The 14,592-nt window shown below is 42.0% G+C and overlaps 1 protein-coding gene across 1 annotated transcript in view; it reads right to left on the minus strand.

Moving 5' to 3' along the window:
- Window positions 1-8,107: 8,107 nt before the first annotated feature.
- VAV3 (vav guanine nucleotide exchange factor 3) overlaps window positions 8,108-14,592 on the minus strand; it is a 393,400-nt gene continuing 386,915 nt past the window's right edge. The window contains exons 26-27 of the mRNA XM_059927079.1: window positions 11,014-11,165; window positions 8,108-10,353 (exon numbers count right to left, since the gene is read on the minus strand). Of these exons, the coding sequence (XP_059783062.1) occupies window positions 10,312-10,353; window positions 11,014-11,165 (194 nt within the window). The 3' untranslated portion in view covers window positions 8,108-10,311. The remainder of the gene's footprint in view (window positions 10,354-11,013; window positions 11,166-14,592) is intronic.

The following is a 14,592-nucleotide window of genomic DNA, read 5'->3' on the forward strand; positions in this document are numbered from 1 at the left end:
ACATGCATTGAATGAATGGGAGCTGTTGAAAATTTTGAAAACAGAAATGAAGTGATATAATCAAAAGAATGGATGCCGGTTAGGGGCTCTTGCAATTGTCTAGGTGAGATGAGGTTGACTTGGAGTAAGGTAGAGGGAGTGAAGCTATTAAAAAGAGACTGAGTTAGGTCTTCTGCCTTTCAAAGTTGTACACCCCAATTTTGTTTGAGCCTTTCTCTGACCCATTTACAAATTTGATTCCCTGGCCAGATATCTATCGAATGTCTTGGCACAGAATAATAGAATGCTAAAACTGGAAGTAGGCACATAAATTATCAAATTTGATGCCTTCCTCCTACAGATGAGGAAACTGAGCCCCAGAGAGATTAGAGATGCCACTCAGAGTCTCTTGACTTGTTAGTGGAAGGAGCCAAGACTAAACCTGCTTTGCCTTATTCTCACTCCTGTGCTTTCACCTCCCCACTTGTTGTGTTACAGAATTTTTAAAAAATTGCATGTACTTGTAACATCTTAAGGACTTTGAAACTGCTAATTGTTTTAAAAATAACTTGCTGTGTGATTACAAGTTCAAGTTTGGCTTTTTGCACGATTTTAATTGTATCTTGGACTGTGCTCAGAAGTCCCAAGAGAGTATATCAGATTTTTGTTGGAATCTTTCTGTTCAATGGCTTCAGACTAGTGGTGCAGCAACCAAGGCATCATTCCAGGGTTGTTTATCCCCCCTTTCCTTTATGATCCTCCTTTATGATATCTACTCAGTGTCATCTTTGAGGCAGGATCTTAAAAAGTGGGATTATGTCCAATGTTTTAAGGAAAATGAAAAATAAATTGAGTAGTATCAGTAGACCAGACAGTCTGAATAAAGGTAAAGGTAATAAATTTTTTCACACTAATGTAGATTCATTTCATCATGTCATCATTAATGTAAATTTTCATCTTCAAAGCACCCAGGCAACAATACTGTCAACATTAAGTGTAATAAATGCTGAGGGCATTTTCCCACCTCTCTACAAAACCACAGCACACTTTTCCTTCCTCCTTCATATTTTGCAGGTCTAATTTGCACAGGATTCAGGAGCATTTCACTAGTTCATTTAAATAGGTTGCTTGTTCCTAATGAGCTCATCACACAAGAGCACTTAAGAGCTTCCCTCTCCTTAGCGAGGTGATGTGTGATCCTGACATATAGGGTGAGAAAAAAAGGGGTCATTCACTTGGGGCTGATGGCCTGAGAAGCTGAAAAGTAAATGGGTAGAAGTAGTATTGTTCCTATTGGCAACTACATTAATATCTACTGAAGTTTGTCTTTGGTTTACACCCCTTGAACCTGAGCAATACAGACCCTGGATATGTTTGAGAGGTATGGCTTTGGCCTCCCTTTGGCACATTTTATCTACCCATGCTGCACCCTCTCCCTACTAATCTCTGCTGAAGCTGTTTATTTTAATTAATTAATTAATTAATTAATTAATTACTGCATCCGGACTTCGTTGTGGCATGCAGGCTCTTCGTTGCGGTGCATGGGCTTCTCTCTAGTTGTGGCGCGTGGGCTCCAGAACACGTGGGCTCTAGAACACGTGGGCTCTGTAGTTTGCGGCATGCAGTCTCAGTAGTTTTGGCGCGCGGGCTTAGTTGCCTCACAGCATGTGAGAACCTAGTCCCCTGACCAGGGACCGAACCTGCGTCCCCTGCATTGGAAGGTGGATTCTTCACCACTGGACCACCAGGGAAGTCGCTGAAGCTGTTTATTTTTTAGGAAACTCTCATATTTTGAGAATATGAGGAAGAGAGCTGTTATGGGTTGAATTGTCTCCTCCCAGAATTCATATGTTGAAGTTCTAACTCCCCAATACCTCAATGTGACCTTATTTGGAAATAGAGTCCTTGCAGATGTAATTAAGTTGAGGTCATACTGCAGAAGGGTGGGACCCTAACCCAATATGACTGCTATCTTTACAAAAAGGGGAAATTTGGACATACACAGGGAGAGTAGCATGTGAAGATTAGTGTCGTAAACCAAGGAACTACCAGAAGCTCGGAGAGAGCCCTGGAACAGATCCTTCTCTAGTGCCTTCTGAGGGAGCGTGGCTCTGATCACACCTTGATCTTGGACTTCTGCCTCTAGAACTGTAAGACAGTAAGTTCTTGTTGTGTAAGCCACAGGGTATGTGGTATTGATACATTGTTACAGCAGCCCTGGTAAACTAATATGGGAGCTGCTAATGGAGGAGTGGCAGAGTGTTAATTTCACAGGTTTAGCTCTGTGTCAGGCCAAACCATCCCCTGTAGCTTCTGAAATGTACATGGGATCATGTCACTGCCCAGCTTAAAACCCTCCAATGGCTCTCACCTCCCTCATTACCAGGCCTACAAGACCTACCCAATCTGCCCCAAGAAGCTCTCTGACGTAACCGCCTGTTACTCTCTCCTTGCTCACTCTCTCCAACCCCACTGCCCCTTACGGTTCTATACAAACTCTAAGCACTCAGGTATTTACACAGTTTTCCTCTCACTTAAATTTGGTTTTTGTTCAAAAATAATTTCCTCGACCACCCTATGAAAAATAACACTTTTTTAAAAAAATTAATTAATTAATTAATTTATTTTTGGCTGTGTTGGGTCTTCATTTCTGTGCGAGGGCTTTCTCCAGTTGCGGCAAGTGGGGGCCACTCTTCATCGCGGTGCGCGGGCCTCTCACTATCGCGGCCTCTCTTGTTGCAGAGCACAGGCTCCAGACGCGCAGGCTCAGTAATTGTGGCTCACGGGCCTAGTTGCTCCACGGCATGTGGGATCTTCCCAGACCAGGGCTCGAACCCGTGTCCCCTGCGTTGGCTGGCAGATTCTCAACCACTGCGCCACCAGGGAAGCCCAAAAATAACACTCTTATTTTGCTTTTTCCCCCTTCAATAACACCTATCAGTACCTAACTTGATGTATCTCTTTATTACTTGTCACCATCTGCATGCGTGTAAGCTCCTCAAGTGTAGGAATTGTCAGGTTTGTTGTTGGGTCCTCCAAGCCTTTGAATGGTAGAGCACATCAAAGGATCTCAATGGATCTTCCTTGAATGAATGAATGATTTGCCAGATATTTGGATTTCGTAATTTTAAAATTTCAACAGCTATACTTCCGAGGCATGGCCGGTTGCTGCTTTCACTTTTCTGTTACTGTGAGATTGATTCCACTTCCTATGTGTCTGAAAATTCTCCTTTCTCATTCTCTCCCAACACTTTGAGCCTCAGGAAGGGCATTTTCTAAATGAGAAAAGACAGAAAATTAGCTCCTCTGAGAAGTCATTCCTCTCTTATTCTTTCCTGTATCCTCTGCAAAGCCTTGCACACAGTAAATATTGATTTATGGAATCAACAGGAAGTTTTTGTTTTTGTTTTTTAACAAAGTACTAAATTTTAATCAACTAAATTTCTCCAAAGTAACCCACGCTTTCCAGGTGAACCTCATACTTGGCTTAAATGATCTTTCAGTTTACCCATCCGTTGTAAGCAGCTGTTGCGATGGCTCCCAATGATCCCTTGGTCTTGGTAGTCATGCCTTGGGTAATCGCCTGCCCTTGAGTGTAAGCTGGTTGAGTAGCTCACGCCTAAGGAATAGAATAGAGCAGCGTGACGGGATATCACTTCTGAGGTTAAGTTATAAAGAGGCTAGCTTTCACCTTGGGTGCCCTTGCTCTCTCCCTCTCGGATGGCGCGGCTTGGGGAGAGGCCAGCTGTCATGTTGAGAGGGCGCCACGCAGGGAGGCCCACATGACCTAGCTTGAAAGCTCATCATTCCCCACTTGAGCCCTGAGATGACTGCAGCGCTGACTGACTTGATTGAGGGCTCATGGGAGACCCTGGACCAGAAACCCCCACTAATCTATTCCCCGATTCCTGACCTACGGAAACCGGGGGATAATAGACGTTTGTTGTCCTCAGCTGAAAGGGCTGGACTAATTTGTTATGTGAGAGTAGATAACTAATAAACCATGTTTAATTTGCACTCATCACTTCTAAAGCACTACTGATGTGAAAAGTTATCTTAAGATGTTTCTTCCAAAGGCTAATATACATACAAGAGGGTTTTTTTTCCACATCAGAGTTTAGTTTGTAACATTTATTTTTGTATGTTAAATGGCCAAAATGCAAATATAAAAGCTCTGTTTATACATGTTATCCCACTTAATCCTCATGAAAGCCATCTGAAATAAGGTGCTATCATCACCCCATCTTAACTGTAGAGAAACTGAGGAACAAGTAGTGTAAGCAGCTTGCCCAAGGCCATCCAGCTGGTAAGTGGTGGAGCCTAACAGTCCAGTTCTAAGGCTGACGACTCGACCGCTAATCTATGCTGCTGCTTAGACGAAAAATTCGATTGTAATATTCAAACAGGCCAAACTGCCTTAAAAACTAGCTCTAGCTCTAGTGTAGAAGAGTTACTCTCCAGGACTAGAGTTTTCATGATTCAAAGATGGCATGTTACCAAGCTTTGAATTCTTAGAAAAATTAAATGAGGTTTAATTTAAATTAAAAAAAAATTAAAAAAAATATCCAAATGGGAAGAGTCAAAACCTAAATTATCATTGGGAAAAAACAGAAACATTTCCCTCTCTGAGGCAAGGTCATTCAAATCACTAGAAAATCCAAAAGCATTCGCTGATCAGACTTTGAGTCATTATTAGATTTACTGACACACTTCAGACTCCTCAGTACGTGCTGACAGCAAGAGGCATGACGATTTTTGACCCATCTGCACTGCCACCTGACCTAGGACCTCAGCAAATGCACACAGTGTAGACAGCAGCTCCCCAGAACGACTCTCTGAAGAAAGGCCTTAGGAATTCTGAAAAATGGGAAGCTCCTGTGCATTGTCGTATCACAGATGAGGGTTGCCCTACCTGCCTTTCAGGGTTGTGCTGCTCCAAATTCAGTGAGATGAAGTATGTGAAAAGGCTCCGTGAGCTGTAGGTCTCAGATGAAGGGAGACTTATTTTTATTTTTTATCATTGGCAGAAGGAAAATGTGACTAAATGAGATCATTTGTATTGTGCCTTCTGTGGGCAGAGAGCAGTACAACTGAAATGTACTGCTGGGATGGCAGGGGTGGTGTGATGTCCAGAGCACATGTGCCCAAGCAGTTAATTCAGAAAGAGAGAGAGGTGGCTGGTGTCATAACACCGGCCAAGAGCTGGCTAGTCTCCAGTGCGACCACGAGCAGCTGTGGTTTCAGGGGTTCGATTGTAACCATCCACACAGAACTCAACTGCTAGAGTCAAAGCCAAAGCACATTTAGCTGTGCAGCCATAGAATCTAGAGCTAGTGCCCACAAGTCCCCACATAGGAGTGCTGGGGACTCGTTCACTCTACAAACATCCCCTGACTTCTGGCATGTGCTCGTGGACAGGTGCTAAGGGTACCAGTGTGAGTACAGCAGACCCTCGGAGCTGCCCCTGTGCCACTAACGGCCATGAAATGACTGTGCAAAGAATTGTGAGTACAACTGGACAGATATTTGACTTTCACAGTTAAGTGCTAGCATATCTTAAAACCTCTACATTTCAATGAAGTCTTTGAATTTCTTTGTGTTTCCTCCATGGTTCAGAGTAATTTCACAAAACCACTGGAGTTAGGATGGAATAACAGTTTTCAACAAGTTAACCCCTTCATTCTCCAAAGACACAGGGGCTCTGTGTGCTTTGCCCAGGGTCACTCGGCTGGTGAGGGGCGATGGCTGAGCCTGCAGAGGGCAGGCCGGCCATTCTGGAGTTCACTTTCCCCCTCAAGACTCAACACGGACACCAGTGTCCATTAGCAGACAGGGCGTGGAGCGACTTTTGTGTTCATTCTGTTTCTGCTCTGAGGTCTCTCGATATCTGGGTCACTGTGACTGTATTGTGCCTAGAAATTTTGGAACCTTCTAACAGGGCCAGTCTAGAGTGCTTCAGGAGGAGTTGTTTGCTCTTCTGTCACTATGTCCCTGAATCCTAATTGATGGCACCTAACTAGAGAAAGGATTCCTTTTTGACCTACTTTTCAGGACTTGTTCATTACTTACAATAAGGTACCTTCCAAAGTCTGCCAGATGCGAGTGTATAACATCTCTAATCAGAGTCCAACCAATCCCAGAAAACTAGTTTCAGTGAAAAATGAAGTGACTAATGGACTAAGTGTAAATGATTATGAGCCGGGTGAAAATCCCATTTTCCTAGTCAAAATAGTGTGGAGCTGTTAAATTCAACTTGTGAGATTGTTTGTGGGTTTGAATATTAATCTTCCTGAACACACACCTTTTTATTCCATCTGTAATTTGAATGCTTAAAATGTCATCATGTGCAAGAAACAAAGCATGAGCTCTAGCATTCAAAATAAAATCTGCCAGTCCATAATTTGGTTCCAAAGTATTTTACAATTCTTCAGGGGAAGGGGACCAACATTCCTTGAGTACCTACCATGTGCCAGGCTCTTTACTGGCATTTTTTTTCATATGTTATGGTTTATTCTTCATAACAGCTCTCTCAGACACTTATGATTATCCCTTTATTACAGAAGATGAAATTGGTGCTCAGAAAGTCACTGACGGGGCTGGGGTTTGAACCCAGGTGTGACTGCTAAAACTTCCACTTTCTATAATACCAAACGATTTAACTTCCTTCCTGGAGACACTAATTGAGAATCTATAGTTTTGCCCCTTAATCCAGTAAGTGAGCCTGAATTATACTGAAGGAATTCAAAGATTAATATAGCAACTACCCATATTTTGCCAGCAAATCCATCTGACAATGGTAGCCATGATGATGATGATAAAAATGGCTCAATGTAAGCCAGGCACCATTCCACTTTATATCGTACGTATGGTCTCAGTTGAGTCTCACAACCATCCTGTGAAGTACCTGCTGTTATTATACTGATTGGCTGAGGCCCTGTGTGGCAAGGATGAGATGTGAACCCAGATACGCAGTCTGAGGTCTGGGGATATGCTTTCGTCACTCTTCTATACAGCTGTCAAATTAAATAGAACAAAGCAAGGCACCTAAAGCCTAATTATCAACGTATTTTACTTCAATTACTTGATGGAAGACAAAATATTTGAATGTTTTATGAAGGATATTCCCACGTTAACTAATAAATCGAGGGAGTTCTTATCATGACTGGCAGTGGTGGTGAGAGTGGTGATAATAAGATACAAGGTCTAAAGTCACATAAATGTTAACATGTTGAAGGGAATTCCAAAGGAATCAGTCCTTCAAGTAAAGGGAGTAAGGGTTGGGATAACCCACTGTACTATAATGAAATAGGGGAGATTTTATATTTCTGAGCATAGTGGTACTGGTGACATCAACCAGAAGCTACTACTGTGGAACTGACTTTTCCCGCTCCTTAGAAGGAACGGGCTTCCACCCTCTCCTGAGCCAGCCTGTCTCCACCACTGTGGACAACCCGCAGGCCTGCTCTGCTAAGGGGGACTTGCCTCTGTGTCTCTCTGGCTTAGCAGTTCATCATTTTCTGTGGAAAAGTTGAATCAAAATAGGAAAAAAAAGCTCAATCTCCTCTGACACCTCTCTCTCTAGGCAATATCTGTTTGAGGCTTTCTTTTAAGAGGCAGGAATAGGAGAACATTTCTGAGTTCTGTGTTCATCTTCAATCGTTATGATATCTTGTATCATAGCTTCTCAGCTGTGCAATCTTAGAAACATCCCTAATCTCCCTCTTGACCCATTAAGTGTCATGGTATAGGCTCTGGAGCCAGACTGTCCAATTTGGAACTCCATCTCCGACGCTTGTCAGCTCTGAGAGCTGAGCCAAGCTACAGCCTTTTGAAATGCCTGTTTCTTCATCTGAAAAGTAGAGATAATATGGGACTATACCTCCTGGGGTTACTGCAAGTTAGAGCACATAAAGCGTTTAGAACAGTGCGTGGCACATGGGAAGCATGTCAACAATATATTATTTGCAACTATTGAGTATGTCTTACAGGCCACTGTTCATAACTGTTCAGGCAGCAATCCTGAGCTCAACCAGATCAAAGTTAGGGCTTCTAGTTCCATGTTTATGATGAGGTTGGCACATGTTGAATTATGTATGGAATTGTTCTATGGAAAGACTTCAACTCTCAATTGATGTAATGCAAGTAGTAACTATTTATTATATTGACATATTTACAAAATATTACAAAGTGAAATACCACTCATATTACACAGGGCTGCATACAGGCAAGACAAAGTATGGAAAAAACATTTACTTCTGTCTTTGGTATTAGAAATCTACACAAATTCGCAGCATTTAAAGTTTCCAATATGAAGTATTAAACATAGACAAAGATGTAATTGGCAACGTCATGAAAAGGGACTCTAATATCCTCTGCTGGGAAACCCCCAGGTCCATGACATGCAACCAGAAAGAGCGGGAGTCTATCGGGTAAAACAACAATAAAAGAAACAGCACAAGCTACAATACTGTACAGAGGAGTGTTTATGAAGCTGCCCTCTCCATAACGTTTGGCAGACAGTGACAGACAGAACGTTCCCCAGACACAGTGCTGCAGATAAGACTTTATGGGAAAGAATCCACTCCAAGATACACCTTGAGGGTATAACTTTACTGTACAGAACATCTTATAAAACTCAATTTCATGATCATTTACACATATACAAAAACTTAACTGGTTTTTGCAAATAATAACTTTTCTAAAAGACAATCACAGTTTACATAATTCTGAGGTAAAGGTCCTGAATCTATTCTATTTAAGAAGTCCTAGCCCGCGAGGGTCTCTAAAGGGAGACGTGTCCAATGAACATCAAGTTCTGGCCCTCAAGTGGGTTGGGGAGAAGGCCAGCCACGCCCACCTCATTTTAGAGATGGTCCAAAATTTCAGAACTAAATGTTCCTACTTTGGCTCTATTAAGTTAACGCTTTTCATGTTTTCTGCAAACACTCTCCGAGTCTTGTCAGAACATGACTTCCTCTATGGAGAAAGTATTTCATCAGGAAAGGGCCAAGTTAGTGTCGTAACTTGACTGTCTTGACTGGGTACTCTGTACATCCCAGGAAAAATGTACTGAGACTTCTCACATAAAGGGTGAAGACTTGGTCAAATGAGTGCACTGCAGACTGATCTTCCCACCGGTTAATACACACCCAGAAATGGCCTCAGATGGGAAGAGCCTCAGTGAGAGCTGGGATCCCACAGTGAATAAGACCAGAAAAGTCTAGTGACCCTCCTTCTGTCCCTGAAATGCATAAAGGACCTTGCTGTGCTTTCCTTCAAAAATCCTCGACAAGGTTGTTTGTGCTACTGTAAATCCTCCAGGAAAACGTGGGAATCAGCAATATATCGCAGGTCTTTTTTTCTGCGGGGGGTTGGGGGGGAGGTGTCAGGGGAGAAAAAGGCATATGTTAATAGATGTTGCTTCTCTAAAATGACTTACTATAAATCATAGCCCTTGGTCTGTTTCTGTAAACAATGCCACCTTAATTCAGGTTATTTGTAACTACCTAAAACATACCCAACCAAGATTATCTCATAAAGTGAAGTACTACATTTCCAAAATAACCCTATGAAATCATGAAGGTTGTGAAGATTTAATATGAAGATACTCTTTTATGTACTCTTCTGTATGTCTTCTTTTTATGAAAAAGTTTGCAAATCTCATCAGGACACCAAATGAATAATGGACCCCCCCCCGCCCCGTCCCATATAATATCACTTATGAAGCAAACCTGAGCATTTGTCTCTTATATTTTAACATGAGTAACATCAGGGGGTAAAAGTGTTTGCCAGGCAATGAGTCACCTTGTGAAGCAATTTAAGACAAGTAATGCTGGATCTTTCCAATAAGCTGCCCCAGTGGCAGAACTCCCATTTTTCTTCATGCTGGGAAAGGCAAAATTAAACTTCTGCTTCTCTGTACCATCAACAATTCTGGTGAATGGCACGTGAGAAGAAAGTAAATATGTGTTAAGCATTTCCTAATGGCTGGCTGGCATTCATGGCGTCTGACTGGACGAAGGAAAAAGAAACATGAACCAATGTGCTTGCAGGGCTCTTTGGGGGAAGAAAAGCTTTTGGCTTTGCCCTGGTCCCTGACGATGACAGGCGGGCAGGCTGTTTCTTGCACAGCTCTAGGCGAGCCATTAATCTGTCAGTACCAGCATCTTTAGAAACCCCAGCATTAAGACTTAGGAGGGGAAAAACAGGGAGGATGTTGAATAGCCAGAAAGGCAGCTTTTTAAACACTTCAGTGAATTCATAATGCTGTGCAGGCTTCTATTTATCCCTTCTCTGAAACTCCTGGTGCGGGGTGCAGCGCTGGATTGGAATTTATTCATCCTCTTCCACATACGTGGATGGAAACCAGCCCACCTAAAAAGGAAAAGCAACCAACACAGCAATGTGACTCTGCATCCGGCACTTCAAAGGGCTCTACAGAGCATTTCATTTTCATAACACCCTGAATTAATCTGGCGTTTTATGCCCACTGCAGGTGAAGAGGATCGGTTTAAACTGCTCCTAAAAGCCCAATAGAGTGAGTGACAGAAAGGGTGGAATACAATACGCTTAAACTGTTCTAATCTGCTAGCACACAAATATGTAATTTAAGGGGCTCTACTAGTTAATGCTTCCTATTTCTGCTGTAGAACAAGATATAAAGACAGAGGTCCTATGCCCCACTCTTTCCAATTTAGATCATCAGCTCTTACAGATATTTTGTACTCCACATAAAGGTTATGCTCTAGACTTAAAAAGAGGCTTAGAGACTCAAAAGAACTGATATGCTCAACCCTTTTCCCAACAGGAAGCCATCAAACTTGCCCAAGTAAACTTTATTGACGCCGCTATCATATTCACTCAACACATTTTTCTTGAGTGCCTGTTTTCAGGAAGGAACACCACCGTGCGGAGCCAGGGCTCTGGGGGGTGAAGCCTGCCACACAGTGTAGGGTTCCCCCCACCACAGTGGGCGCCAGCGGCTGCCCAGCCCCCTTCATTCATGTGACGAGCACATCGAGGGGGACAGCTCACCCTGCCATTTACTTCTCCTCTCCACCAGCCATTCGCACTCATCTTCGTGTAAATCTTCACCACATCTCCTTTCAACAAGGACAATTCTCGCATATCTCTTGCACAGAAGTCATACCGAGCGATGGCGATGCCCAGCACCTTTGGACTTAACACTGTGAAGAAACGATGGGGCGTCAGAATTGATGTGCAGTTTACCAACCATAAGCACCTAATCAGATGGATGTTATAGATGCTGTCAAAATGCGCGGCCGTGATTTCATGACAGACTAGTGATGATGGCAGAGGGGCTTGAAAGCAGCAGAACTGCTGTTTCAATTCAGTCGGGTGTAGTCAAGTTCATTTCACAAAGTTTAAAAAACTGTTGTTCTGTTTTCACATTCTTCACAGGAACTTCAAAACACGGATTAGTTTTTGTAGTTAAAAAAAAAAGGCTAATATCTAAGTTACTGCCTAAGGAGATAGAATCTCAAATAACTAGCCTAAATTTCCTATTGATGGCATAGTAATCCATTTTTAACTCGAACCTCTGTGGTAAAAGCTTCACATTTTTATCTTGTAAACTTTGCAACTTAAGACTCAAAGCAACCAACTTTTTTGCTCTGAAAGTCTCTTGTTGAATCCATGTCATCACCTCTATCCTCCCCCCTCCCCCCGAACAGCCTTTTTTTTTTTTTAGTTAAAACTATTTAGGGACAGTTACTCTTTTATATATAATTGCACTTGTGAAGAAGCTTAAATCATGTTTCACGGAAAAAACAGATAAACACCATCCATTTACCTTGTTTTGAGCAAATACTGCCTTATAGAAAACCTTTACTGAAATACTTAATCAAAAAGAAGATTCAGGGCGTCTGCCTCCTATATTCAGTTTTTTTTTGTTTTTTGTTTTTTAAATGGTAGGAGAGGAGCTAACCTGCTCCCTGCCCTCACCTGCCTGTCCTGAAAGGAAAATTCTGTTCAAGCTGTACGTTTGTTTGCCTCTAGTGTTTCATAACACATTTTATATTAACATCTCTACCTGTTGCTCCTTGGGGTTATAAAGTGTTTTCAATGATATGTTCAGTGATTCTGAGAATCACTCACCTGAGATTGGTGGGACTTTATAAACCTTAAACGGTAGAGAAACTGAAGTATAAGAAAAAAAACATGGGAAATGCCACCCATCCATATTTGTAACAGTTCCCAGCGCCTAGGCAGCTGCAGTTATGACCTGTTACCCTGGAAGAGCCTGCCCACTTGGAGACCGGGGTCTCTGGCCTATTTTTCAGGGCTCTGCAATGACAGAAATTTTTTTTTAGTCTCCAGGTGTCCATCATAAGATAAACGAATAGCAATGCTGTAGATTTCAGAACTGTAAAGGGAGCAAAAATAGGTCATTTTATTTTACCGTTCAGACACAAACCACTTTTAATAGTTTTCTTACTGAAAACCATCCCATTACTGGGGCACTACTCTTAGAGTCGTGCACATAAAAACACCCCAGTGATGGAAAAACCCATCATCAGCTTAACTGTGTGACCTTGTACAGGTCTCTTAACCCTTCTGGGCCACATTGTCCTCACCTATAAAATGAAAGGTCTATACGAGATGACTTGTAAGGGCCTTCTGGTACTAAATTTTATTATTCCATTGGGACTTACAGGTTAATTTTTAAAAATCGGTAAGAAAACATACTTTATCCAGCCATCATGTACTCCCCTGTGTGTCCCATAAACAGCCCTTACATTCTCTGGCTAATGACAGAAGTCAAGACCAGAATGCCCTGCACAAACCGATGGGCACAGTCATCCTTTAAAGCAATTTGGACCGAACTGTACTCTTATATTTGGAGATAAAGTTGGGATTTTGGTCCTATTTATTTTCTTAATGGAAATACATGAACACTGGCTTTTCTCAACTAAAATTTCTGATCCTCAGGAAAACTAGTTTTGTGGAGCGCTTCATTCCCCCTTTATACTTTTGGCTCTCAACTCTTTCCAGCTGATGAAAGAGAAAATGTCTTGCTGAAATACATAACATGAGCACACACACAAAACCAGAGGAGCGGTATGTCAAGACAAACGATGACTTGATGACAGAGAAAAGGAAAGTGCGTGGTGGGAATGTGACTCGAGGGGCTGTTTGTGAGGAGATCTATCTACATGAGAAGCCATACACAGAAGTCAAAATATTTTATTTGCAAACAGAAGCAAGTTGAAAAGACATATAAAAGCAGTAAAACAGTACCTGACCAGAAAGGAGTGGGAGAAGGGGGAAGAAAGCTGTAGTCTGGAGGAGTTACAAAAGAAAACCCACAGAGCAAAGGAGGGGCTTAGAGAAGGAAAGAAAAAGAGAGAAGCAAAGACCATTTAGGTGTTGGCAAAACATATTTCGACACAGCTATTTCGTTGTCTATAACCGTAAGAAAATTGTCATATCAAAGTTGAAATATCAAGCTTTGCTTTCACCCACTTGTCTCCTATCACCATTTCTAAATGAAGAACAAGCCAGATGATTACATTTTGATTGACATTAGTTCTGCAGTTCAGAGCGATCTATCCCTTTCTAGGTGAACACAGCATACCCACTCTATCCAAGGACGGCCTTCTCCTCTTGATGTGGTGCACAATTCCCACTTTGTCACATCAGTGGAGAGGGGGATCCTGTAAATTCTTAACGTAAAATATGCTTCACATCAAAACTGATACAAGAAGTAAGAGCCTATAGGGTGGTGTCAATGAAACGTGCAGAGCCCACTGAAAATTCAAGAAAATCACTCAGACGATTTGTTAGGAACCACACTCACCCTCCAAACAAGCATGCACATGCTAGGTTACTTCCAAAAATAAAATGTAAACCACTTTGAATTATATCTGGAAAAGAAAGTAAATCTATCCCCAACTTGTAGGAATGTACAGAAAATTTCTATGCATTTGGATGCTCAAAAACTTCTCACTTTTTAATAATCAGAGCTAAACTTATCAAATGGTTTGGAAGTGTTAGATGCCATGCTCAATGTTTTATATTCATTTAATTATCACAACAACTCAAAGAGGAAGGTACCCATGCTATTTCTTCTTCACATTTGAGAACAACCTAGATTCAAACCTAGGCAGTGTGACTCCAGAGCCGAGGCTCTTCACTGCTATCCTCTCTGCATCTACCCCTCTGCTTCAGGTACCACCTTAGGCAGTTTTAAAACTCACCCTGCTGATACCATGGTGCCATTGCAATGGAAAAGGAAGGTGTGGTTGTAAACTTTCTCCCAATATTTATTCTTCCCTTAATCCATGTAATAGGTTATTTCATTGGGCTATGTTTGCCCAGAAGGGATACAAAGTTCTTGCTACTGGGATATATACAGAAGTATCATAAGGCAACTTCTGGTACCTTTCCTGGGAAGGCAGCTGGCACACACCTTCACCCTTCTCTTTGATTCTTTATTCTATCCTGCTGTCTGGAATGTGAAAGCTACCATTCTGATTCTTGAGAAGGCAGACCTCACCTTAAGGATGAGCTTCAAGGAACCTGGGTTACTGAAAATTTTATGGCAGAGATACTCCTGTCAAGAAGGGGCCCTAGAGATACTAAGAATATCAG

Source organism: Balaenoptera ricei, chromosome 1, assembly GCF_028023285.1.
Source record: "Balaenoptera ricei isolate mBalRic1 chromosome 1, mBalRic1.hap2, whole genome shotgun sequence".
In the NCBI taxonomy this organism is placed as follows: domain Eukaryota; kingdom Metazoa; phylum Chordata; class Mammalia; order Artiodactyla; family Balaenopteridae; genus Balaenoptera; species Balaenoptera ricei.